At 38.9% G+C, this 26,978-nt stretch overlaps 3 protein-coding genes and 1 long non-coding RNA gene across 6 annotated transcripts; 1 reads left to right on the top strand and 3 right to left on the bottom strand.

Annotated features, from left to right (window-relative positions):
* Positions 1 to 81: 81 nt before the first annotated feature.
* Positions 82 to 7,173, bottom strand: slc6a18 (solute carrier family 6 member 18). Its single transcript, XM_056741883.1, has 12 exons — positions 6,989 to 7,173; positions 5,888 to 6,028; positions 5,082 to 5,219; positions 4,636 to 4,817; positions 4,457 to 4,567; positions 3,960 to 4,072; positions 3,483 to 3,611; positions 3,236 to 3,392; positions 2,954 to 3,158; positions 1,667 to 1,826; positions 1,429 to 1,591; positions 82 to 716 (listed from the first exon to the last, which is right to left on the bottom strand). The coding sequence occupies exons 1-12, from the start codon at positions 7,146 to 7,148 to the stop codon at positions 516 to 518; spliced, it is 1,860 nt and encodes a 619-aa protein (XP_056597861.1). The 5' UTR covers positions 7,149 to 7,173; the 3' UTR covers positions 82 to 515.
* LOC130415897 (uncharacterized) lies at positions 5,251 to 8,874 on the top strand. 2 transcript variants are annotated; one of them, XR_008905979.1, is made up of 4 exons: positions 5,251 to 5,497; positions 5,647 to 6,008; positions 7,011 to 7,059; positions 8,740 to 8,874. It is a non-coding gene; the product is annotated as an uncharacterized LOC130415897 (long non-coding RNA). The 2 variants fall into 2 exon arrangements; XR_008905978.1 differs by having other exon boundaries at positions 5,251 to 6,008.
* Positions 8,516 to 15,319, bottom strand: slc6a19a.1 (solute carrier family 6 member 19a, tandem duplicate 1). Of its 2 annotated transcripts, XM_056741881.1 has the most exons (12): positions 15,054 to 15,317; positions 12,825 to 12,965; positions 12,021 to 12,158; positions 11,729 to 11,910; positions 11,549 to 11,659; positions 11,326 to 11,438; positions 11,123 to 11,251; positions 10,767 to 10,923; positions 10,488 to 10,692; positions 10,259 to 10,418; positions 9,240 to 9,402; positions 8,516 to 9,118 (listed from the first exon to the last, which is right to left on the bottom strand). In XM_056741881.1, the coding sequence occupies exons 1-12, from the start codon at positions 15,250 to 15,252 to the stop codon at positions 8,906 to 8,908; spliced, it is 1,911 nt and encodes a 636-aa protein (XP_056597859.1). In that variant the 5' UTR covers positions 15,253 to 15,317; the 3' UTR covers positions 8,516 to 8,905. The 2 variants fall into 2 exon arrangements, with proteins under 2 accessions (XP_056597859.1, XP_056597858.1); XM_056741880.1 differs by having other exon boundaries at positions 10,259 to 10,692; positions 15,054 to 15,319.
* Positions 15,320 to 16,578: 1,259 nt separating this feature from the next.
* Positions 16,579 to 24,574, bottom strand: slc6a19a.2 (solute carrier family 6 member 19a, tandem duplicate 2). The gene is made up of 12 exons (XM_056741882.1): positions 24,306 to 24,574; positions 22,429 to 22,569; positions 22,215 to 22,352; positions 21,942 to 22,123; positions 20,154 to 20,264; positions 19,720 to 19,832; positions 19,515 to 19,643; positions 18,837 to 18,993; positions 18,549 to 18,753; positions 18,322 to 18,481; positions 18,017 to 18,179; positions 16,579 to 17,051 (listed from the first exon to the last, which is right to left on the bottom strand). Exons 1-12 carry the CDS (start codon positions 24,508 to 24,510, stop codon positions 16,800 to 16,802), a joined length of 1,956 nt encoding a protein of 651 aa, XP_056597860.1. The 5' UTR covers positions 24,511 to 24,574; the 3' UTR covers positions 16,579 to 16,799.
* Positions 24,575 to 26,978: the final 2,404 nt, after the last annotated feature.

The following is a 26,978-nucleotide window of genomic DNA, read 5'->3' as shown; positions in this document are numbered from 1 at the left end:
GATGTTTGAACATCTGATGTCCTCCACAATCTCATATAGTTTGACTAACTTTGTAGACAAAATGGTTTGTGTAGTAAAATGTTATAACCACAAATGTCCGACTTTAATTTTATTATCAGTTTATACATCAGTTCAATGTTAAAAAAACGCAATAAAAAAATAGAAAAAACAAACAGCACACATGAGTTTAATTGATATTTGAGGAGTTTGATTCCAAAAGAGATAAATACCGTTTTTAAAAATGTTCATAAATTTTAGTTGTGTTTTCAAATTAATAACATCAAACCGCAACTGGTACAAAATACAGCAAACTAACAATAAAAACACAATAACAAAATAAAAAACATCTCATTTTGGAACCAACTATGCACTAATATGTCTCTCTTACTCATTTCTTCTGTCACATTGTGAAGTTGTTTCTCTTTGTTAAGTCACTTATACTCCATGCAGATGTGTTTATAATCCTGTCAGTGAGTCTCATCCACAGACACGTGACGTGATGAGCAGATGTTGTGTTAGGTCTGGTTGTCTGTTGTGAAGGTGGGGTTGTTGTACGGGTTCGGCAGGTGTTCACTGTTGTGTGACCGTGTTTGTCCTCTCATCAGTCTGTATGCGGCCACGATGGGTATAGAGATCACCGGCACAGAGCTCAACAGCACACAGATGGCGAACACCCAATCAGAATACGGCTTCTGCTCCATATCCGGGAAATTCACCTGCGCGAGAACGCACATAAAATACTGACTTTACACTGAGTGCGTTTACATGCCTAAAATAAAGAAATCAGCTTAAAAAGAAACCCGTTTACATGAATAGTAATAAACCGCGTTTACACGCCTGCCGGGTTTCTCGCGTGCAGTGACGTCATCATCGATGGTCTGTTTAGTCATTAAAAATGCAGCGGGAAAGCGGTCGCGGTGTTTTTATATCTCTTCTCTTGTCCGCAGAACCTGCATATGCAACAATAGTTCTTCATTTTGACGTTTCTACGTCAACTACAAGATTTGAGAGAGGACTTTTATACGTTATTTTACTATTACTTCCGTTTGGGACTTTTACTACTGCGCTTTCAGACATGCGCACTTTTAAAAAACTGAGAGAACCGGTAAAGGTGTTCACATGCAGCTCGACGTCAGAATGGGCAAAACACGATCTCTGACGATCTGGTTTTGCTTAAACCGTTTATGAGCTTTTACGCGTTTACATGACCTTTCATATATCAGCTTATTAAGCAAATTCGTTGTAAGACTGTGCATGTAAACGCACTCATTGACAGGTGAAATGTTCACATCATATGTAATATTCCACTGAGAGTGAAGAATCATTTTCATTTCTTCTTCAATGATTTTGCAGGATAAATGTAAAGGAATCAGTCTTGGGCAGATCAGTCATCTGTGTGGGATGCAGTTTTAAACTCCTTTAACTCACATATGCAGGGTTCCAGGCGGGGTACGTGGGGTGTTCCTGCACCTGGACGATGACGTAAGCCACCAGAACGACCAATAGCAAGAGAGGACTGACTCCCATCCAGCACACACGCCAGAAGATGTTTGGTCTGCGGCCCGTCATCATTTCAATATCATCACAGAAACTGAAACACACTTCTGATGTCACTCACACGCTAGCGTTCATTTCTCTCAAAAGTGTGTTTAATGAGTTTAATTACCGATCCATTCCGTAGAAAACCACAATCCCGACCAGCTCGAAGAAAGCGATGACGAGGAGCGGAACAGAGCCAACGTAACTGTTGAAGATCTCCAGCCAATAATTCCCAGAACCAAGTGTGAAGATCAGAGCCACCAGAAAACACACAAAACAGATGATAGCTGAGGAACACACACAAACACACACAGATCAGAGCTGAGGAACACACACAAACACACACAGATCAGAGCAGAGGAACACACACACATAAGAGTCATGAGAAGACACACAACACAGATCAGAGCTGAGGAACACACACAAACACACACACATCAGAGTCATGAGAAGACACACAAACACACACAGATCAGAGCTGAGGAACACACACAAACACACACAGATCAGAGCTGAGGAACACACACACATCAGAGTCATGAGACAACACAGATCAGAGCTGAGGAACACACACAAACACACACAGATCAGAGCAGAGGAACAAACACACACAGATCAGAGCTGAGGAACACACACACATCAGAGTCATGAGACAACACAGATCAGAGCTGAGGAACACACACAAACACACACAGATCAGAGCAGAGGAACAAACACACACAGATCAGAGCTGAGGAACACACACACACACACACACACACACACTTGATGAGCACAAACACACATCACACCTGAGGAACACACACAAATCAGAGTCATGAGAAAACACACAACACAGATCAGAGCAGAGGAACACACAAACACAACACACACACAAACACATATCACACCTGAGGAACACACACACACTTGAGGAGCATAAACACACATCACACACACATAACACCTGAGGAACACACACACACATATCACACCTGAGGAAGACACACACACTTGAGGAGCACAAACACACATCACACACACATAACACCTGAGGAACACACACACACTTGAGGAGCACAAACACACATCACACACACATAACACCTGAGGAACAGACACACACTTGAGGAGCACAAACACACATCATACACACATAACACCTGAGGAACACACACACACACATCACACCTGAGGAACAGACACACACTTGAGGAGCACAAACACACATCATACACACATAACACCTGAGGAACACACACACACACATCACACCTGAGGAACAGACACACACTTGAGGAGCACAAACACACATCACACCTGAGGAACACGACACACACACATCCCACCTGAGAAACTCCAACGCAACAGACGTGATGAATGTTGATGTGTGTAGTGTTGTGAAGATTGTGTCGCTGATGTTTGTGTGCAGTACCTGTGAAGAGTTCTTTCGGGATCCATTTGGGAATCATGTGGAGATCCAGCAGAGGAGTCAGAACTCCCTCCAGATTCCCAAACATTGAGGAGAGACCCAGACTGAAGAGCATGATGAAGAAGAGCACGGCCCACACCTGTGAACCCGGCATCTCGATCACAGCCTCCGTGAACACAACAAACGCCAGACCCGTTCCTGAGGCACTCTGGGTAACACCACACTCACACATGACTGATCCACATCAAACCAGTGTGTAGAGGAATGAACGTTCTCATGATGTACCTGATCCAGGAAGGTCTTGAGGACGCAGAGTTTCAGGTTCAGACCCGACAGCTTCTCAGGATCTGATGCGTTCAGAGTCTTCAGCCAGTGGTCGTAGTTCTCAATGGTGACGTTCTGATCTCCGATGTCGAAAGCGTTCGTCAGATCCAAGATATTACTGTGACATCAGCAGCTCACGTGTTACTCACACTGCAGTCAAACATCAGAGTTTGTGACGTTTGTGTGTGTTTGTGTGTGTGTGATTCACCTGTTCACACAGCTGTTGTAGTTGGATGTGGCTTTAAAGCCCAAGATGGCGAATATGGGAATAGAGGCGTAAAGAGACGTCGCGCTGTTAATACATCCCACAAACAGAGCATCCCGCTCACAATCATTCCTGACACACAAACACAATCAAACATTCATTACACATGGAGTGTTGACCGTGTTGTGTTACATTTATTCATCTGAATGTGTAAGTGATTGTTAAGTGTATCATTCTGATTGTATGAAACACATTTTGTGAAGGAAAGGACCCAGAGATCTGGAAACATCTGCTTAACATCTCAGAAAGAGCAGTTGTACATCGATTCTGAATCATGAACATCTTACAGACGTCTACTGGATGTCTGACAGCAGACGTCTCATGGACACATTACAGAAGAGAAGAAAATGTTGTGCAGATGTAAATACAGACATCAAACAGACGTCTGGCAGATGTGTGTGAGCTGATAACCGCTCATACTTTTTGGGGTTGTAACTGGAGAATGCGATGAGACCTCCGAAGGCCAGAGACAGTGAGAAGAAGATCTGAGTGGCAGCGTCCAGCCACACCTTAGGATACATCAGTATCTGCCACTGCATACACAACATCACACTCATTACACCTGTGTGTGCCCGTCTGTGTTTATGCATGTGTGTGTGCATGTGTGTGTGTGTGTGTGTGTGTGTGTGTCTGTATGTGTGTGTTTGTGTGTCTTTTCGTGTGTGCATTTTCATGCATGTGTTTGTGTCTCTGTATGTGTGTGTTTATGTGTCTGTGCACGTGCACGTTTACGTGTGCATGTGTGTCTGTGCACGTGTGTATTTGGTTGTGTGTGTGTCTTTGCGTGTGTGCGTTTTCATGCATGTGTTTGTTTGTCTGTATGTGTGTGCATGTCTATGTGTGTGTGTTTGTTTGTGGGTATGTCTATGCGTTTGTGGCTGTAAATGTACATGTGTGTTTGTGTGTGTGAGACTCACATCAGGTGTGAACAGATACAGCAGACCGTCTGTGGCTCCAGGCAGAGTGAGAGCTCGGATCAGAAAGATGGTCAACACCAGGTAGGGGAATGTAGCGGTCACATACACAGCCTGCACACATCACATCAGTTTGTGTTGTATAATAGAGTGATGTTCAGACACACTTGTTGTGTTCTCACCTTGCCGATGGTCTCAATACCGCGTATGAAACAGATGTAAACGATGCTCCAGGCCGAAGCCAAACACAGCACCAGCCACCACTGCAGAGAGCCGTTCTCCTCGATGTCTGGAGTGATGTTCAGAGTCTTTCTGTACCAGAAATAATTCACCGGTGTGCTGAGAACACACTCCTCCACTAAACCTGAATCACACATCACGTCACATTGATAAACACTTTCACTACAGAAGAACAGAATAAACACTCCTGTTATTATCATCACAGTTAAATCTAAGATTCTCTAATGCAAACATCAATAATACAACAATAGAAGATCACAATACATTTCATTTGTGTGCGTGTGTGTACTTGTGTGCATGCGCGTGTGTGAGAGAGAAAGATGCAGTAATGGAAATATTACGTTACAGTCTTGATTCTCTTGTGTGTTATATTTGTGTGTTTGTGTACCCGTGAGGTTGTCGTTTACAGGACACTGACTCCAGGGAAGAGGTTCCTGAAAGGAGTGAAAGAAGTACCACAGAACCCACGCCAGGATTGTGTTATAAAACAAACCCACCAGGAATGAGATGATCATTGATGCCACACCTGTTGACATACACAACACCTTCATCATCATCATCATCATCAGTTTCCTCACAGCTGACAACAGACTCACTGAGGACTGGAGTTTGTTTTCAACTCTTGATAACATCAACATGACGTGTTTCCTCTTATGCAAACATTCCTGAAAACATTCACACTTGTGTTCTCTTTGTGTATGTGTAGATTTGTATCTGTAGAGAAGCATTATTGTGTGTTTCAGGATCTCTTGTGTGTTTTTCTTAAGATGTTCTGTGGGGATGATTTTTACTGGCTCCTTTGGGGTATATATATCCGAAGAGTTTTGGCTCTGTTTATTTTTATTACATTTTATTGTGCTTTCCAATTAATATCAATTAATGATTAGATTTCTAATTTTGGAACCAAACTCATCATATATGTTTGTGGGATTTCTTTTTGTTTCCATCTAAAGAATGTTGGCAGTTTGAGGTAAAACAGCATCTGTCATGATAAAAGCAGAATGATTCTGTGAGTTTCTCATTGTAAACGTCTTTTCACGAGAAAATGTGCAACAATGATTCACAAAACATCCATCCCATTACAGTCAGAGTCTGTTACTTTGTATTATGCATTAACATGAGCTGACAGACTCTGTTTTCTTTCTCTAGTTCTGGATCTACATCATTCTGTCACGATGACATCACACGACTCACCCACTCCACCCAACAGAGGAGAGATTGAGTGCCAGACCCCGATACTGCCCATCCTCAGACTCTGACCTATGGCCAACTCCAGATAGAGTAACGGCAGACCCTCAAACACCAGAGCGATCAGGTACGGGATCAAGAACGCACCTGACACACACACACACAGAACAGAAAACTTGATGCAAACTAACAACTTTGCAAAGACAAAATGAGCAGCGCTTGAGGATTAAAAGAAGACAAAAGCACGCACATTAACCTTAAGTGGGCGTACCAAAGCTCCTAAAATCTCAAAAAAAATATTATTTAGAAGCCTGTGTGTCTCGAAACGTCACACGCCAGGCGGAAGTCTTTTAGTTAATACATTTTTTATCAGGAATGTTTGGATTGTTTTGGTACTCGGCCCCACTTTGTCTAATCAAGGGTCATACAGAAATCAAACACCCCGCCTTTAAACTGGTCATGTGCTGGTTTAAGCTGGTGAGGGACTAGCACATGACCATCTTAAACCAGCAAACCAGCCTCAAAACATGACCCAGCATATGCTGATTTTCTCAACAGTCTTCAGCATTTAAGGATTGAAACATATTTGAAACATTGCAAATAAACACATGCACACATGTAATAATAATGATAATCATCAGAGAAGAAGAAGAACCGGCTGTAGATTCTGTCAAACTAAACTTCTTTGCAGTGGAAAAACATTAAAACATAAAAAGGTCTTCTCTGAGGAACTGAAAGTACACTGAAATCCTTATTAACACAGAAATATTTTAAAGTTGTAAGAGTTAAAAAAACATAAAGAATACCGTAACATCAACTACAGTGTTTATTCTAGAACCTTTAACAATATCTGAAGAGTTTGGTTCCAAAATGAGATAACTTCATTTTAACATGTTTCATAATCATGTTTTTTTATTGGTCATTCCAAATAATATCCATCAAACTGCAGTTGGTTTGTGTTGATTTAAGCCATAATAACCCCAAGAATACAGCTGACTAACACAATAAAAACATGATGACATCATAAAAAACATGATTATTTTCTATTTATTGTTTTCAAATCTGTAATTGTGTTGATTTAAACTTTAATCCTGAAATGAAACGCACCTCCTCCGTAAATCTGACACAGGTATGGAAATCTCCAAACATTCCCGAGTCCAACAGCAAATCCAATACAGGTGAGCAGATACTGAACCTTATTGTCCCATTTGGGTCTCTGTTGAGTGTCATCAGACTTGATGCTGGTGACGGTGCTGGACGTGTCCATCCTGATGATCAGATCTGTGTGTGTGTGTGAGCTGTGCTGTGGCTTATATACTGACAGTGTGTGTGTTATCTATGACACATGTCATTTAAATGTGCTGTTGTGTCCTGCAGTTTAATGTGTAACCCCTGTGACTTCACCCAAAACACTCTTTAAATCTGTGCGTTTACTGTAAAAACACACAACTCCAGATGCAAAGGTTGACTTCTATAATATTTTATCATGCAGAATCAGTTTTTATGTGGATAATGTTATGCTGTTAAAAACAAAGTCCTTAAGCTGTAAAAAGAAGAGGACTCGCTCGTTCAGAGATCCTGATTTATTTATGTAAAGTAACACATTTACAATGTTTCATTGTTTCAAAGCAATTTTACATAAAAAAGAAAACACAAAAGTCTGCTAAATGAATAGAACCCATGTGTAAAATACAGCAGTACATAGAAAATAAACACAGAAAAGAATACAGCTAATGGTTTTAATGGATGTTTTTTGTCAAATGAATGATTCACTCTTCTGTGAGGTTGGGAAATTTCCAGTTCTGGTTCCATGAAGTGTACTTATGCTTTTACATCCGTGACATGATGTTTCAGTGATATTCTGATTAAAAAAAGTCAAACCAAGCTGGTATAACTTCCCCAAGGGTTAAGCGTGTTGGTCATTATACCTAAATAAATAAAAATACAATGAAATATTTGGCTAGAAACATACCACAAACATATGATGATGATGAGTGTCAGTGCAGGCGTGTCACAGCGCCAGTTGTCTGTGAGTGCAGTTGGTGATTAAATCAGTTTGTCTCTCTGAAAGACATCAAGAAAATCAACACAACTGTATTTAACATGCACTGAAATATAAGTGCTTCATCTATAAAAAGTGTCTTGGAGAGAATTAATCCCACGAGTACAATTTTATATTTATAGCTTGTGCAACTCAAGACGGTAATAAATCAATATGACAAACAGTGAACGTTAAGACGAGAATCTCTGTTGTTTGATCCTCTCCTGTGTTTCATTCATCTTCTGCATCATTAAAGTGTTCAGAGTAAACACTGACTGTAACCATTGATCCTCATTCAGTCTGTTTATAGATGTTTAGTAGAATCATAAGTTAATGTGACATGACTGGAAATCACCCACTGGTTAATAATTAAGTAATTAAACCTTGAGTTTGTGAAATATTACTTTTTCAGTTTGAATTGTACATCATTTTGATCATTGTTTAGGAGTTATTTGCATATTTGTGTGTGTTAACAGGTTTGTGTGAGTGAGTGAGTGAGTGATTATAAACCAGTACCCCTATAATCCATCACTAGAGTCTTTCCCTCTTGTCCAGCACACAGGGACATTGACCGCAGATAATCTCTATTTCAACACAATCTGATCATCATTTATTAATGAAAGATAAGAGCCATAACATGTTTAATAAAGACAAGAGCATCTGTATTGTGATTGGTCAATAGTGACATTCTTCAATCGAACCGCTCATGTAATAAATTTAAATAAACAAAATGAATTGATTTATGCGTAGCTTTGTGCAAACACATGTATAGTAGAAGAGATATTGCATGATCATCTGAATGTCCATTATCCCACAGATCACAGGAATCCAACATATTCTCTTCCTACTTCTACATATACATAAAGGAAGACCTAAGAGACGTCAAAAGAGCACAATGTCTGACATCATTCAGATTTTCCATCGGTTGGTTTGAAAGTAAAGCCTCAGATCCACAGGTCACGGTGTCAGAAACATTGAGTCAATCATTGAGATGTTTTAACACTCATCTGAAGTCTCTCAGAAGTGCTGGCGGTCATCTGTGCTTTGAGTTCATGTTCTCTCGAGCGGAAGCAGTTCCACAGATATTTAAAGACGGCCACTCCAGGGATGAGCAGACCGGGAACACCGGCCAGTATGAAGATGATGCCATTGATCCAGTCAGGGTATGTCAACCTTTTAAGGGATGGAAAATTCATCTGGAGAATTAAGAAAGAAAGGTGAGTCTGTTTACTGAACTAACGTTCTCTCTGTAGCTCTTGAGTTCACACAGATGTGATTGATTCTAGAACATCAGTGAAGAATGAAAGTGTGATGTACCCAGTGAGGATCCCAGACCGCATACGTCAGCTGTCTGTTGACTGTAGTCATGAAGTAAAAGATGAGAATGATCAGAATGATGAGAGGACTGACAAATCTCCAGCACATCTGCCAGAATAGATTGGGTTTGTGTCCCACCATGAACTCTATGTCTCCGTTGAACCTGAAAGAGAAACAAGACCACAGACTTTTGAGTAGAAGGGAAAAATGTTACAGACCCAAAACTAAATTGTGTGTTGCTTTCCTTCACACAAAAGATGCTTCCAAAGGTTCTCCGATGCCGTGGAAGAACCTTTTGGTTGCAAATAGAACCTTTAACATCTGAAGAACCTTTCTGTTTCAATAAAGGTTCTTCAGATTATAAAAAGTAAGAAAGAGATTCTTTGAAGAAGCATTGACAGAATGGTTCTTTGTGAAAACAAAAATGGTTCTTCTGTGGGATCACTCTGAATAACCTTTTAAGCATCTTTATTTTCAAGAGTGTATGATGAGTAAGTTTACAGACATCATCTCAGTTTTATATGTGATTGAGGTGAAGATGAGTTAATGACGAGAGAAGTTTTATATTTGTGACCCTGGACAACAAAACCAGTTTTATGGGTCAATTTTTTTAAATTGAGATGTTTACATAATCTGATAACTGAATAAATAAGATTTCTATTGATGTTTCAGGATATCTTAAAGTGGCTGTACATCAGTGTTTCATGCATTCTGACTCTTTACACTGTTAAAGTTCTCTCTTCTCATGCTTAACATGGGCAACTTGTCAAAAACCGAGTCGGGTGTATGACGTAGTATTTCTGTGCTCGATACACACCCCCAGCGATTGTACAAGTTTCAGAATGTTTTTTTCAAACATATAAAACTGTTTTGTAACAACTTTTCTTAGTCCCTAATTGGACAATTCTCCCAGAAAAGCACTCGACACGCCCACATGAGAGCAGGAGAAGGAGCAGACGTCACTTTCACTTGTAAGCAGGAGAGAGAGAGAGGGAGGGAGGGAAAGTTCCGTACTGTACCTGTCAATGCCATAGATGTAAACCACAGCGATGATCTCACAGAGAGCGATGACCAGCAGAGGAATAGAGCCGGCGAATCCATCAAACAGAGTCAACCAGTAGTTTCCAGACGACTGAACAAATATAAGAGCCACGAGGAAAGACACCAGACACGTCAGACCTGAAACACACCACACGAGAGAGCTCAGAAAACATTCATGAGACATCACACTCGTGATCATGTGTGTACCTGTGAAGATCTCTCTAGGCCACGTCTTAGGAAGAACATTGAGGTCCTGAAGCGGCACCACCACACCTTCCATGTTACCGAACATGGTGGAGAGTCCCAGACAGAAGAGCATGATGAAGAAGAGAAGAGACCACAGAGGAGACACCGGCATCTTGGTGATGGCCTCCGTGAAGACGATGAAAGCCAAACCCGTGCCCTCCACACCCTGAACAAGCAAACACACTCACGTGAACACAAAACTCAAGATGATGAATGAAAGGGATTGATGTGTGTGAACACCTCGCTGAGAAGAGTCTGCAGGTCACAGGTCTGCAGCTTCAGTCCAGCGATCACTTCTGATGATGTCATATTGAGATGATGGAGGACGTTACCATAGTTACCGTCTGTGAGGTTTCCCTCCGGAAGATCAAATGCATTCATTAACGTCAACATGTTCCTGTGAGAGGTTTTGAGAGATTTACTTTCAACATTCAAAATGCTTACTACGGAATCAAGAAACGCAGAGAAGTGAATCCAGTCCAACTTTATTTATGACGGATGAAAATATAGAAGGCATTTTGTGCAAGCGTGCAGTTGAAGTGTATTTGTCATAAGGGATAAGATGTTCTTGACAGGTTTGTGTGATGCATACTGGCCTCTTCAAACAGTCGTCATATTTCTCTGTGGCTCTGAAGCCGATGATGGAGTAAATGACAGTGGCGGAGTACACAGACGTCAGGCCGTTGATCACAGAGATGGTAACAGCGTCCTGCTCACAGTTGTTACTGTTTGAGGGTAAAACATGTGACACGTGAAGTTGTGGTTGATGTTAGGTGTCATTTCTTTCTTTCAGACTTACTGAACAGGGTTATAACTGGAGAATGAGATGAGACCACCAAACGCCAGAGAGAACGAGAACAACACCTGAGCTCCAGCGTCCAGCCACGTAGACGGATTCATTAACTCATTCACCTGAACACACGTGTGACATGACATACATCAGACTTCTCTGTGTCTGTGTGTGTGCCCGTGTGTATGTGAGACTGACTGTACACAATCACTGCTTAAACTGATGGACATACATCTGGAGTGAAGAGGAAGATGATTCCGTCCTGAGATCCTTTAAGAGTCAACGCTCTGATCAGGAAGATGGTGAGGACGGCGTACGGTAATGTGGAAGTGATGTACACGGCCTGGACAGAGCAGGATCAGAGTTTACACGTGAGCAAGATTTCATCATACGAAGGTCATGTGTTTCTTACCTTTCCTGTCGTCTCGATGCCTCTGATACAGCAGACGTACAGCACGGTCCAAGCACACAGCAAACACAACACCAGCCACCACTGCAGACCACCCGAGTCCTCGATGGACGCCGAGCTGTTCAGAGTCTGTCTGTACCAGAAATAATCCACCGCTGAGCTGCTGGAACATTCTGACTCCAGACCTGCAGAGAGAGAGACTCAGAACATCATCCATACACATCAGTACAGTATGCATACAACAACACCAATGAAAGACACTTGTCATCAGAACATGATTTTGACGTGTATGTACCGGTTCTGTTGGCATTGACAGGACACTGACTCCACGGCAGCGGATCCTGAAGAGAATTAAAGAAGTACCACATGACCCAGGCCATGATAGTGTTATAGTACATCCCCACCAGAAACGACACCAACATAGACGAGATACCTGAAGAACACATCAGCATCACATCTATTAAATGATCAGAACGGTTTAATATCGGAGTAAAGTCTCATGTGAGTCAGAAATCCCACATGTGTGTCTTTCATGAGAGTTTGAGGAGAGACATGCAAAAACCGATGCACTGTAAACCCGGATGAGTTGGCAATGAAATCTTTCAGTTTTAGAGGTCCGCAGAGAGAAGTACGCAGAACTTTCAAATTTTGATAACTGTTAAGTTAATGTTCTTACCAAATCTTAGCAAGTGCGACTTAAATATTCAATTTATCCTTTCTATGAAACTAAGTAGACAGAACTTAAATAATTACTGCAAATAATTTTTTGAGTTTAACTAACAACTTTAAGTTAATCCAAAATAATCATAATACTTTTATACTTTACTTAAAAGTTAAAAAAAATTTTAAGTAAGTATTACTTTTTTATAACATTAAGTTTACAGTACTTTATCTGTTTGATTATTTTATTGAAGATCTCTATCTCAACATTTTTCAACACATTGCCTCACATCCAGATGATTTCACCTGTACAATCTACATTCATGTACACCTCCAGACTCTTGATGTGTTCACATCTGAGACTTAAATCGATGCTTTAATGAAACCCAACGGTCATTGAATCTCCTGAGCTGTGAGAGAGAAACCAATAATGGCTCACCCACTCCGGCTAAATAAGGGTTAATAGCGGTCCAGACTCCAACGCTGCCCTTCCTGAGTCTCTGACCGATGGCAAACTCCAGATGAAGAAGAGGAATTCCCTCCAGCACCAGAAGAATCAGGAACGGAATCATAAAAGCTCCTGAAACATCAGAAAAATCACACAACACCATTGATCGGATATTACTCTCTAGATTGTGTCACCTTTTCTTTTAACATGAGTTAACGGATCACTATAAATAATCAGATGTGCTTGACAGATTTTTATTTATTCAAAAATTGTTTTGTTATAATAATAATTTATTATTGATCTGACATGAGTGATTTCTTAAAGGTCCAGTGTGTAATTGTATTGAAGATCTATTGACAAAATGCAGTATAATATACGTAACTGTGTTCAGAGGTGTATAAAGACCTAACTTAATGAAGTGCTATGTTATTATTGTCTTCAAGAGCTATTTTCTATCTATATACACAGCAGGTCCTCTTGCATGGACTTCACCATGTTGTTTCTACAGGAGCCCTAAACGGACAACCTGCTCAACAGAGTAAAGTTGTTATGGTAAATATATCACGGTATCTAGTCGTATTGCGATACTGTGTACGTTCATAATTAAAATCTACACAATTCCTTAATACACAGATATAAATGAAACACAGGGTATTAAGTGAACTGTATTATACCACACACTACTTTGCAGTATTAACTATAGAGATTGGATAAGATTTAGCAATTCCTGTAGAACACTATAATATTTACTGTGTTAAGATTTAAAAACAAGAATGTCTAGTCATTTTAGCAACGTTTACTGTCGTAACTACAAAGATTTTTTGACATTGGAACTAATTCAATCAATGTGGAACAAATTGCATTTAAAGCAATGCTTATAACGGAAAATGTAAGGTTTACTTTAGATGTGACTAAAATGGCCAGTATGTGGCGACATTTTTTTTTGTGTCAGTGAATCATTTAACCAACTCATTCAAAACAGCTGAGAACGAAGCAAGTTTCTTGATGAATGACTCACTCTCGTCCGAGTCTTTCAAAATACGGCACTAAAATACCACCGATAAAAAAACAGTGGGTCATCGTGGGAATTTTGAAGCTTTAGCTTCACGAATATACCAAAGCACCGGTACACCATGCAACCCAACAACAGAGCATTTCATAAATACGTTATCTCCTGCGGCAAAGAAGAAAGAATGTGCCCACATGTTTGTTTGTCTTGTGTTAGTTCCCAGAGTGCTTCGGGAGAGAGGTGGAGTGAGCCGTTGGTTGCAATTCGAAACCTCTCCACTAGATGCCGCTATATTTACAATTACATTTATGCATTTGGCAGACGCTTATATCCAAAGCGACCTACATTCTTTATCCTACACATTTATACACAGGTATGTGCAATCCCCTGGGATCAAACCCACAACCTTGTGTTGTTACACAATTCTCTTACCACTGAGCTACAGGAAAGCTAAAATCTTCACATCGCTACTTAAAGTATTATTCTGTGATTTAAGGGATATTTTACCCCAAAATGACAAGTCTGTCATCATTTACTCACATTCTAGTTGTTCCAAATCTGTATAAATGTCTTTGTTCTGATGAACACAGAGAAAGATATTTGGAAGAATGCGCATAACCAGACGGATTTGTCCCCCATTGGCTCCCATAGAAGGAAAAATACAACGGTAGTCAAAAGTGCCCCAGAAGTTTTTGCTGTCCTACATTCTTCAAAATATCTTCTATTGTGTTAAACAGAACAAAAAACAATAAATTATTTTTCCTAAAAAAAAGAGTAAATGGTGGTCGAGATCTGTCTGGTTATAAGCATTCTTCCAAATATCTTTCTCTGTGTTCATCAGTACAAATACATTCACCCAGATATGTTACAGGTCGAGGTGAGTAAATGATGACAGAGTTTACATTTTTGGGTGAAGTGACCCTTTAACTGATGAACTCTAGCAGGTTATTAAATGACTGTTTAACCTGTTAGCTAATCATTCAATGACACGTTTCTTTCTCATTTCACTTCTTTTAGAAAGTTGTGCATGTCTGTATAGATTCAGATTCATCTTTCAAACTTTTGCAGGAAGCTGTTTTTGGTTGAACTCATTATCTGACAACAGTTTTGAACATCCTCACATATACATCTGACATGAACACACTGTTGTTGTTTTATATGCTAACAGGATTAATATGATGCAGTGAATAATAAAAGTAAACGAGCCGAACCTCCTCCGTGACTCTGACACAGGTACGGGAATCTCCAGACGTTCCCCAGACCCACACAGAAGCCCACACAGGTCAGCATGTATTGAGTTTTATTGTCCCATTGAGGTCTCTCTCCAGCATCCTCTTTCTCAATCCTCTCCAGCTCAGCGTGAGACGGGATCCGCTCGTCCAGACCTGGGTTTGGAAGCTTCATCCTCATGTCCTCTGTCTGTGAGTGAATGTTGTTCAGTGTGTGTTCTTCAGACGAGTGAAGTGTTTGTTCAGCAGATCTTCACTGATGCTGGTTAATACATAATGATCATTAATGCATGAGCGTCGACTCACCCTTCCCACATTAACCACCATTAACCATTCACTATGATCTCAACAGAATCACCATCATTTTACCAATAATCAATAAACATTTCCTATGTTAAAACCATGGGTTTCTGTATCATGGAATGCTTATTGAATCAAAAACAATAAATGAAATTTACCTTTTGTTTGTTTATAATAGATGTTGTTTACTAATTCATGGTCAGATTAAATAAATGTGACCTGCTTCTCTTACATGACAGTGCAGTTGTGTAGCTGTTCAGATCTGATTCAATGTTAAACATGAGGGATCTTAAAAATAATGACATCACACTTTGATACACTTATATTGAATTTATCACTTATTTTTTACGGAAAACTTTCTCATCAGAACAATAAAATACATATTGTTCTTACATATTTAATGTCATTGAACATTTCTGCATACAACGAAATTTGTATATAAATGTGTATAATATTTCATTATAATATGTTCATATTTCTACATTATATGTTCATTAGAAAGTACAGAAACACGGACAGGTCTCTTAACCCTCAGTTTAGTGTCAGCTGGATGTTTTGTGGTGGATTTCTTTACAGAACACTGTAAAACTTTGCTGTAGTTTTGCCGCAGGTTTGCCAGCAACTTACTGTAGATTTAATTACGACTTAAAACTACTTTCCTATTAGTACTGTTTTCAGTTTGATTAAACTTTACACAAAGACATGGCAAATAAAGGACATTCTTATAAAGCATTTTTGTCTTAATTTCATGTAAAAACTTTTTAAATTATGATACAAACAAGAAAACTGTTTGTTTTATGAAAGAAATTGTAAGAAATAGGTTTATATTACTGGCAGCAAAGTTTTAGAGTGTAGTTATTCAAACAATGAAAGATTCTTAGATAGTTTGTGCAAAAGTGGACTCTGGTTTGTAAAAAAAACAGATGCATGTCGACAACAAAACAGAAACACATTAGTATCATTTACAGCTCAGTGCATTATTATGTTTGTAAACTTGTGTACATATCATTTATCAAAGAGAGAGACACTGTACACACAATACTGTTCAAAACTCTTTACACCCACCAAACCACACAAATGTCACTTTGTGACTGAAGAAATACAAAATATATACATCTTCACCTTCAATTATCTTTAAAATACACAGACTTTTTTTCATTTTATGAGCAGTAAATCTCTTATTAATTGTTTCATAATTTAGTCCAAGTTGTCTGTTAACAATTTTTTATTAAATAAAATAGAACATTAGTTTTGTCTTGAGAGAAAGTTTATATTCAGAGGCATGGTTTTGAACAGTAGTGTTTCGCTGATGTCAGATCAGTTCTGTGTTTCATGTCATGCGTGTTCTCTCGTCTGAATTTAAAGGGCTGGTGAGATTGAGCTGGTTTCTCTCTCTGTCATGTGTGTGTGTGATTATGAGATGTTTGTTTAGTTGTGATTGTCTGAATGAAGTGTATTAATGTTTGTGTCGCTCTTGTCTGCTTCATCACTCATGTGGATTCGAGCAGACGTGGAGCTGATGGCTTCTTCTGTGTGTTTCTCTTTCTTGCAGCAGCGTTTCTGGATGAGTTTGTACAGCGCCACACCGGGAATAAACAACGCTGGCACTCCAGACAAAAGGAAGATGATGATGTAAACCCACTGGGGGTAATTCAGTGTGACCAGAGCGGGAAAATTCACCTGTAGATATAAACACAACACAACATCTTAGAGAGAGGAATGCTTTATAATGTCTGATGTTTAAAGACCCTGTGAACAGGAAGTTGAGATCAACTGTGAACAGCCGTTGAATTTTTAAATGAAACTCGAGTGACAGTGAAAGGGGAGGAGTTAATGGAAGCCACGCCCAAGACGTCAAACTACGTCATTTCAAATGCCGGAAGTCCATATTCAGATTTTAACTGCAGATTATGAAGGTACATGAATTTTAAAAAGAAAATGACCCAAATTGATAAACTATTTACAATAAACGCTGCAATATTTCATGAAAAATAAGAATAGCCATTTTTTATTTCACTGGGACTTTAGAACCTTTTGGACAAAGTTGACAATAAATATGCTAACTGTGCTAAATTGATTGATTCTAGTTTACCATTAAGTTCACATAGCTTTATATATATATATACAGTGTCAGGTGTAACTAGTTACTAAGTAATTAGTTACTGTAATTTAAAAATTGTAATTTCCTTAGGAAAAGTAAAGTAAGGGATTACTCTTTTTTTATATAACTTTAACTGCAGTTACTTCAGATGTTATTGAACTAAATACTCTGTAATATATTCAATAGTGGAAATGACATCAAAATTCTAACTTGAAAATGTGTGCTTTGATGTATCCTTTTCACATTTGTATACTTTGATCAGTTAATAAAAATCATTTATTAAGTTATTTATTAAGTATTTGAATGAATTGAGACTCGTTTCATGTCTATGCTTGAATCACTGAACTAATCGGTTGATGTAGGATATAGAAAGTCATTAGTAACTAGTTATTCACTTACCCAACACTGGTTATATATATACATTTGTGTTAAGAGGAGATTTTATCTACAGACATCTTCTGTTTGTTACGATGTACTGTAGGACACACAGTCTATATGACTGAAAGTGTGTGAGGTGTATGAGATGTAAGTGATGTGTACGTACAGATTCAGGGTCCCAGGCGATGTAAGTGAGGTCTTTGCTTATAGTGGTAACAAAGTAAAAGAGAAAGATGACCAGCACCACCAGAGGACTGATGAATCTCCATGTGGCCTGCCAGAAGATGTTGGGCTTGTGTCCGATCATGAACTTAATGTCATCATTGAATCTGCTCACACACACACACACACACACATCTGAGTATGCCTTGAACATTTCTTTCTGTTTATTTTTTACTAAATCTGTGAATGTTCTACTTTTTTTATTGAATTCCAAGTATTTGAAACGTAAAAGTCAATTTTTATATTGACCTGTCAATGCCATAAATGTAAGACACGGCCATCATCTCACAGAAGGCGATGATGAGCAGAGGAATAGATCCAGCGAAACTGTCGAACAGAGCCAGCCAGTAGTTACCAGAACCCTGAGCGAATATAACAGCCAGACCAAAAGAGGCGAAACACACCATCCCTAAACACACACGCGTGTTACATCATGTGAAAACTTCTTCAATGGAGTGGGGATTTCTTCCGTGTACCTGTGAAGATCTCTTTAGGCCATCTCTTTGGGAAGATGTTGAGGTCCTGAAGCGGCACCACCACCCCCTCCACGCTGCCGAACATGGTGGAGAGTCCCAGACAGAAGAGCATGATGAAGAAGAGAACGGACCACAGAGGAGACACCGGCATCTTGGTGATGGCCTCCGTGAAGACGATGAAAGCCAAACCTGTGCCCTCCACACCCTGTCATCACGTCAGACGTGAAGCAAGAAGATTTACACAATGACCCGTACAGAAGCATTGTGTTACTGATGAAGAACGCAGACCTGACTGAGGAACGTCTGCATGTCGCATGTCCTCAGACCGAGTTCCTGAAGAGCGTCTGGAGCTGTGCTGTTCAGATTCTGAATGAACGAATCATAGTTGGTCTCTGTGATGTTTCCCTCGGGAAGATCGAACACATTCAGCAGCGTCAGAATATTCCTACACACAAACACACAACACGGCGCTGCTGAAACAGAACTTTAGTTCACCTTAAAGGGGCGGTTCGCTCAAAAATGAAAATTCTGTCATCATTCACTCATGCTCATGTCATTTCATACCTGTGTAAATAAGATAAAGAAATAAAAAAAGATATTTGGAAGAATTTTAGTCTTTATCAAATCTGTGACATCAACTACCATAGTAGGAAGAATTAAAGGTGCCCGAGAACTCTTTGTTTTCCTAAATTCTTCAAAATATCTTATCATGTGTTCAACAGAACAAAAAACGTTCCTAACATGGTAATGGATGATGTCCCAGAATTGAAAATTGCAGACATTCTCTCAAATATCTTCATCTGTGTGTTCATTGGAACAAATACATGTATACAGGTTTGAAACAACGTGAGGGTGAGTAAATGATGACATATCTTTCATTTTTAAAACACAACAGATGGGAAAAATAATAATAATAACTTTATTTTCATATAGCGCCTTTAAAGCAGCTTCTAATGAAACACAAACCCATTGAGACATTCATCGAATCGCTCCGTCGCCCTGAAGCCGATGATGGAGTAGATGACAATGGCAGCGTAGATGGATGTCAGACCATTAATTATTGAGATGATAACAGCGTCCTGCTCGCAGTTGTTACTGTAATGACACAGATAAGACATGTGAAGATCAAGAGAAGAGAATGAGTTCAGACTGATGTGTTTACAGTACTCACTGTACAGAGTTATAGCTGGAGAAAGAGATGAGACCTCCAAACGCCAGAGAGAAGGAGTAAAACACCTGCGCACCTGCGTCCAACCACGTCGACGGGTTTAACAACTCGTCCAACTGAACACAACAAAACCACCGGAGAATAGATGAAGAGTTTTTAACATATTTCAAAAATCATGTTTTTATGAGGTCATCATGTTTTTATTGTGTTAGTGTGGCTTAAATCAAAGCAAACCAAGTTTTGATTGATTTGAATGATGCACAATAAAAACAAAACAGAGTTATCTTGTTTCTCATCTCTTTCAATAACTCTTTCATCTTTTATGTAAACAACCCTGAACAACATTGACTTCGGAGACATTTCTCTAAATATCTTCTTTTGTGTTCCACTGGCATACAGATAAAGTGTAAATGATGACCGAATTCTGCTGATCTTACGTCTGGTGTGAACAGGAACTCGATGCCTCTGACGGAACCTTTGAGGGTCAGACCTCGGATCAGGAAGATGGTCAGAACCACATACGGCAGAGTGGAGGTGATGTAGACGGCCTGAAGAGAATGAAGGGTTGAGATAAACATGTCAGATGGTTTTATCTCAATCTGTTTATAATCACGACGTCCACCTGTTCTTTACCTAAACATCCGCATGCAGACATCACTCATGTTCACTCAGGGTCATTTCAGATGAATGTGATCTGAACATACCAAACATATCAAGTTTGGTTCCGAGATGAGATAAAAATGTTCAAAAATCATGTTTTTATTGTGTAAGTTAGGTGTGTTTTTATGGCTTAAATCAAAACAAACCAATTAATTGGAATGCACAATAAAAAAAACATGATTTTGAAGTTCTTTTTAAACGGAGTTATCTCATTGTGGGACCGAACTCTTCATATAGACTTTATTCTGGGTTAGTCTTATTGCTCATTTACAAACCTCAGGTTTGTGTTAGTGTCTGTATATTTACAAGGTTAATGATAATGACTGAAGTGATGTTTTCTTGTCTGTTAGTCAATGTGCTAATAAATGACAGCGTCACGCGCACGCGCACGTGCCACACACCGTCACCGCTTGACACTTTGAACTGTTTTCCTTTCCATAGTGTTAAATGATTATTAACGTGTGATGCTAAACAACATCTACAAACACTAAACTTCTTACGAAACAAACTCATCAAGGTCGATAACACCTGCGGAGGAAAACGTTCAGATCGGGTTTATGCTGTGATTAAAGTCGGCATGAAATTAAAAATAATTATAATTGTTTTACACAGCGGTCAAATATTTCTTATAAATTATTTATCCGTGCTTATCATTATTTATAATCAATAACTTGCACGTGTAATCTGGTGTAAACTTTATAAAAAACGTTAACCGTAAAACGACCTATTCACGAGGAATGGCGCGAGGGGCGGGGCTGCAATGACTGACAGATTGCAAACTGGCGTTCAAAACTTTCACCTTTTAATGATCCAATCAGTTATCGGATGAAATCAAGTCCCGCCCTTTTACTCATTTTAGAAGTCGTTTCACCCTTTTGACTAGAAGGGAAACAGCTACCTCTACTGGGCATGCGCACTTCAAAACTGCATAATTTTTGTCACGCTGAAAACAGTTGACTACAATGTTTTTATTATTTTAAGGTTTCGCTTAGGGTGGGGATAGGTGTAGACGTTAGCTAATGTAATTTATTGTAAATATATGGCGAGAGTTTGCAGCACTTCCGGCCATAGCTGTATCCCTTCTAGCAACCAGAGCCATTGAAGAGAGAGTCGCGTCTTCTCCGTTGACTCCAATGGAACAGTTATATCACAGTTTCAATAGTTACCGGAAGTTACCAATAACTTATGGAGCAGAGGCTAAACAGACCAACTGAGGTAAACTTCTAACCCATTTAAAGATGAAAGCCATTTAATGAATAAAAATGAAAGAAATAAAGCTTTTAAAGAGAAAACATCACTTCCTGCAACTATCTAAAGGCTCCATGAATCACGTGACACTCCAGTGTTTTGGACGTCTGTTGGCAGAACTCTCTCTCTCAATGGCTCTGCTAGCAACAACCTCGTTTCAGTCTGTTATACGTCACGATGGGGATAAAAGACAATCGCTACTCCCGTTTCATGTCGACTTTAAACAAATTCAGAATAATGATCAGAAGAGAAGAAAGAAGCCTTGTTGATTTTCAACATTACAGAACATAAATGCTTGTTAGAGGGTCTGTATGAACCTTGCCGGTGGTCTCGATTCCTCTGATACAGCAGACCCACAGCAGCGTCCAGGCACACACCAAACACACCACCACCCACCACTGCATTCCTCCGGTCTCTCCTATAGATGACGTGGTGTTCAGCGTCTCTCTGTACCAGAAATAATCCACCGGAGAACTGCGTGCACATTCAGACACCAGCCCTGTCGCACACACACACACACAGACTTTTATTTATACACCAACTTTGACGTATGACCCAGTAACCCTGACGTCATGTGCGTCCATCTGTACCTGAACGATTCTCATTGACAGGACACTGACTCCAGGGCAGCGGGTCCTGGAACGAGTTGAAGAAGTACCACATGACCCAGGCGATGATGGTGTTATAGTACATCCCCACCAGAAACGACACCAACATAGACGAGATACCTGTAGAACACACGTGATGTCAGTTTACACGCCTCGCTGTTGAACATACATGTGTTCCGTCTCATCTGATACTCACCCACTCCGGCTAAATAAGGGTTAATAGCGGTCCAGACTCCAACGCTGCCCTTCCTGAGTCTCTGACCGATGGCAAACTCGAGATGAAGAAGAGGAATTCCCTCCAGCACCAGAAGAATCAGGAACGGAATCATAAAAGCTCCTGAAACAGGACAGAAGACAAATAATGACAAACAATGAAAGTGGTTTTGATATTTTGACATTTATGTTTGATTTAGAGGACAAAATCTACTCTCTACTAAAGGATGAAATGAAGAGTTTTGTTCCAAAATGAGAGAAGTCCCTTTTTAAATTTTTTCAAAATTCATGTTTTTATTGTGTAAGTCAGCTGTGTTTTTTGAAGTTATTATGAATTAAATCAAAACAAACCAACTGTGGTTTGATTGATATTTATTGGAATACACAATGCAAAAATATGACTTAAAAAAACTAAGTTATCTCAACTCTTCAAATACTTTATGTGTGGAATGTGAAAGTTTGGGATCCTCATCATGAAGTGTTGATTGTATGTTTTGTGCTTTGTCGTGTGATTTGATTTCAGTTTTATGGCTTTATCTCCACGTGAGCGGCCATCTTATCAAAGTTCTGAGACACTCGGGCTGAAAGTCCACACGTGGATATGAGCGGCTGACATTCAGGGAAAGAGAAACAGGTGTATTCACCTGTCCTATCTGACAGATAAATACAATCTACATCAACATTACAATGTGTGACAACATAAACATATGTTGACAAAACATCTCGTTGCTCAGCGAGGGTCTTTCATAACTCAATGGACTTTAGATGTGTGGCATTATTAGATAGTTTAGAAATGGAAAAAAAAGGTAAATTTGATCAGCGTTTTAAACATTTGTTGAGTTTTTTTTTTCATGAACATGAGAAACAAAAAAAATCCCGTAAAAAACGGATAAAGTTCTTGCAGAAAATGACCAGTACATTTTCATTTATTCTATGGACATTTCTGTTAATACCAAAACAACTTAATGCAGTACAAAATGTGAAATACAGGTAAACAACTGTTAAAATGAATACGGAAAATTCCTTCATTTTAATACAGTATATTCTGCTCTATTTTTACAAAAGAAAATTTGTAAGAAACTGAGAAACAGTTAAGAAATAAAATCCAAATCCAGTTTATCTTTCCTATAGGAGATAAACTGATCTCAGGACTTGTGTTTCTGGATCAGATTTTGTGTAATAACTCAGTTTAATGATTTCGTATAAGTTAAAAGGAAGCTTTATGAAACATGTGAAGAGATGTTTATTGCTCTTCCTAATGGAAATGTTGGGATAAACTTGTGCTGTTTGAATCAGTCGGTTTAGGGTTCATTACCGCCGCACACACCTGGTTTCTGAATGAATGTTTAACTGTAATTGTTTTAAGTGGTCGTAAGGAGCCCATCAGATCCCGTGTGAGGTTTTATGACAGTGGACTCTCAGCGGGTGAGTAACACAAATACAAATCAAACACAACACATGTCACACTCATCAGCTCTGTGTGTGATTTCACTACTTTGACTTTGATTTACAGAAGCTGTGGTCATATTATTATATTTTGCTTAAAGAGTGTGCAGTCATTCTGTCAAATATATTCACTTAGTTCAGTTTTTATTTTCTGTATGTATGAGAAATATTTTGATCATTTTTTCATCTTTATGTCATTTCAAATCTTCTGCAGAACACAAAAGAAGATATTTTGAAAAACATTGATAATCAAACAACACTGAAGAAAGACTGACATCAGTGTGAATACATTTATTTTTGGCTAAACTGTTTCTCTTAACCGTGACTTGACCGTCCACATCACTGTCTGGTTCAATTCATCATCACAGTACGTCTGTCACAGGTGAAGTTTTCTCAAGTAGTCTAGTGTCTTACCTCCTCCGTGACTCTGACACAGGTACGGGAATCTCCAGACGTTCCCCAGACCCACACAGAAGCCCACACAGGTCAGCATGTATTGAGTTTTATTGTCCCATTGAGGTCTCTCTCCAGCATCCTCTTTCTCAATCCTCTCCAGCTCAGCGTGAGACGGGATCCGCTCGTCCAGACCCGGGTTTGGAAGCTTCAGTTTCAGCTTCATGTCTGCTCCGTTTTGGTCCAATTCAACACAAACACACTGATGAGACGAGAGAGAGAGAGAGAGAGAGAGAGAGAGAGAGAGAGGTGGTAATATACCTCAATAAACACTATCACAGTATATACATGATGAACTTTAGCATCCCCTCCCTCACTCTCTCTCTCCCTCTCTCTCTCTCTCTCTCTCTCCGTCTTTCTTTAAAGTTTATTTTTAACACCATTGGGATTTTTTTGCATCCTATTTGCCCCCAAACTTTAGGGTAAGGGTCAGGACTCATTCAGAATATTCATTATAAAATGTGTTTTTAAATCATAGGTGTACATGTTTTTGTGAAATAAACCTTTTCAAAACTCAAAAAATTGCTATTTTGAGGACAACAAGGATTTCTAAAATGATGCATTATTCATTATTTTATTTTTTATTGGCTTTAAGGCACAAAAGAAGTCAGAACAAAAAAACTTTCTCCTCTCACACATTCCCTCCCAAAAAATTATAAATATGACGATGATTGTGATTGTGTAACTCAAATAAATGAATCACAAAAATCATAGTTAACCTAATATTTTCATCTGATGGGGGAGCCGATTAGCATGATTTCGGTTTTGGAGCTGTTTAGAGAGAGAAAAATATCAAACATCCAGTTCTTGATCATGGTAAAACAGTTTGGCCTGATCTTGAATGCATATAAACCTCTGTTTCATCAGCATAAAAATGATAATTAAGATTGAGAAATTGTAGTAATTCACCAAGAGGATGAATATACGTGCTGAATAGTAAGGGACCCAAAACTGACCCCTGTTGATCTATAGCCACCCATACACACAAATTGCCTGCGGTCAGAAAGATAAGACCTGAACCAGTCCAGGACTGTTTCTGACAAACCAGGTACAGATTCAAGGCGATTAAGTAGCACGACAAGATCGATGGTATCAAAAGATGAGCTAAGATCCAAGAGAATGAGACGGGATAGAGCCAGAAGCTATTAGCAAAGCGTTAGTAACTTTGACCAACTCAGTCAGTTCTTGTGCAGTTTTAACCTCTAACACAACATCTGACATTGTGCTTTTCATGTTCTGTGTGTTCAGGAGTTTCGTCTGGTGAATGATTTCAGATTAACAGTGAATAAATTGTTGTAATCATTTTCATGCGCGGGGTAAAGGTGTTATCCGTGTGACACATTGACAGATAATGGACTGAATAATGATGAAACTCTCTAAAAACCATTGTGTTAAAAACACCACATCACTGTGGTCTTTCCGGGAAAACACACAACATGTTCATCTTAACATTGTGTTTTTGTTGTGTTGTGTTGTCTCTTTCATACGTAATCAACAAAAAACATTTTAATAGCATGACACAAACAACGTGTTTAATTATGAACCTTTTCCTTCATGAGAGTGACGTCAGATGTTCTATAGGGACATACAGACAATCTTGTGCGTATACATCCAGATAAAGATGATAAAGATTATAGTCATGTTTACAACATTGTTTATCTGCTTTGTTTGTCATTAACTGAAAATGACTCTGCAAATACTGCGATGGGATTTCTGATGATAAAGACTCAACACATCATTCTCTTCAGTTATCACCAGTGTTGGGTGTAACTGGTTACTAAGTAATTACTTCCTGTAATTAAATTACATTTCCCTTAAGAACGTAAAGTTTTTTTTGTTTTTTTTAGGCATTTGGCAGACGCTTTGAGTGACTTACATTGCTTTATCCTATACATTTTACAAAGGTATTTGCAATCCTGAGGGATCGAACCCACAACCTTGCATTGTTAACACAATGCTATTACCACTGAGCTACAGGAAAGCTGAAAGATAGGGATTACTCTTATTTTTCTGTAATTTAATTACAGTTACTTCTGATGTAATTGAACTAAATACTAGAATTGACATTAAAATTCAAGTCTAACTTTAAAATCCGATCTTCAATGCATCTTTCTCACATTTGTAATACTTTAATCAGTTAATAAGAGTACTTTATGTAGTTACATTTTATTTATTTGAATGAATTAAGAGTCGTTTCATGTTTATCCTTTGAATCACTGAACTAATCAAGGTTGATGTAGGATATAGAAAGTCATTAGTAAAAAGTCATTAAATACTCATTTGAACAGTAATATAACTACACTATTACATGTGTAATTAGTAACAAGTAATGATTTACTTTTTCTGAGTAACTTGTCCAACACATTAAGTTATAACTTAAATATGTGTTCATTGACTACGTACAAAAAACTGTTTCAAACAGAATACATTAAATTACACTCTAACAACAACACAATCTGTCCTTCACTTAACACATATTTTTTGTCCATTAAAGGGATAGTTATGTTTCTGTCATCATTTACTCAGCCTCAAGTTGTTCCAAACCTATACATGTCTTTGTTATGATGAACACAAAGGAAGATATTTGGAAGTATGTCAATAACCTGACGAATCCCATCCCCCTATTACTGTCAT

Source organism: Triplophysa dalaica, chromosome 25, assembly GCF_015846415.1.
Source record: "Triplophysa dalaica isolate WHDGS20190420 chromosome 25, ASM1584641v1, whole genome shotgun sequence".
NCBI lineage: Eukaryota > Metazoa > Chordata > Actinopteri > Cypriniformes > Nemacheilidae > Triplophysa > Triplophysa dalaica.
This window is presented reverse-complemented; position numbering and strand designations above follow the sequence as displayed.

What these genes read in the sequence shown, in the direction of transcription:
- slc6a18 (XM_056741883.1), bottom strand. Translation starts at nt 7,148, where the DNA reads ATGGACACGTCCAGCACCGTCACCAGCATCAAGTCTGATGACACTCAA. An exon ending in TCCTCTGTTGGGTGGAGTGG is followed by an intron (nt 5,220 to 5,887) that starts GTGAGTCGTGTG and finishes GTATGTCAACAG; the next exon opens with GTGTGGCATCAATGATCATC. An exon ending in GTTTTCTACGGAATGGATCG is followed by an intron (nt 1,592 to 1,666) that starts GTAATTAAACTC and finishes AGTGTGTTTCAG; the next exon opens with TTTCTGTGATGATATTGAAA.
- slc6a19a.1 (XM_056741880.1), bottom strand. Translation starts at nt 15,252, where the DNA reads ATGAGGATGAAGCTTCCAAACCCAGGTCTGGACGAGCGGATCCCGTCT. An exon ending in TGTCAATGCCAACAGAACCG is followed by an intron (nt 11,911 to 12,020) that starts GTACATACACGT and finishes CTCTCTCTGCAG; the next exon opens with GTCTGGAGTCAGAATGTTCC. An exon ending in TATGACGACTGTTTGAAGAG is followed by an intron (nt 10,924 to 11,122) that starts GCCAGTATGCAT and finishes AACCTCTCACAG; the next exon opens with GAACATGTTGACGTTAATGA.
- slc6a19a.2 (XM_056741882.1), bottom strand. Translation starts at nt 24,510, where the DNA reads ATGAAGCTGAAACTGAAGCTTCCAAACCCGGGTCTGGACGAGCGGATC. An exon ending in GTGTCAGAGTCACGGAGGAG is followed by an intron (nt 22,570 to 24,305) that starts GTAAGACACTAG and finishes GTCCTGTTTCAG; the next exon opens with GAGCTTTTATGATTCCGTTC. An exon ending in TACATTTATGGCATTGACAG is followed by an intron (nt 18,180 to 18,321) that starts GTCAATATAAAA and finishes GTGTGTGAGCAG; the next exon opens with ATTCAATGATGACATTAAGT.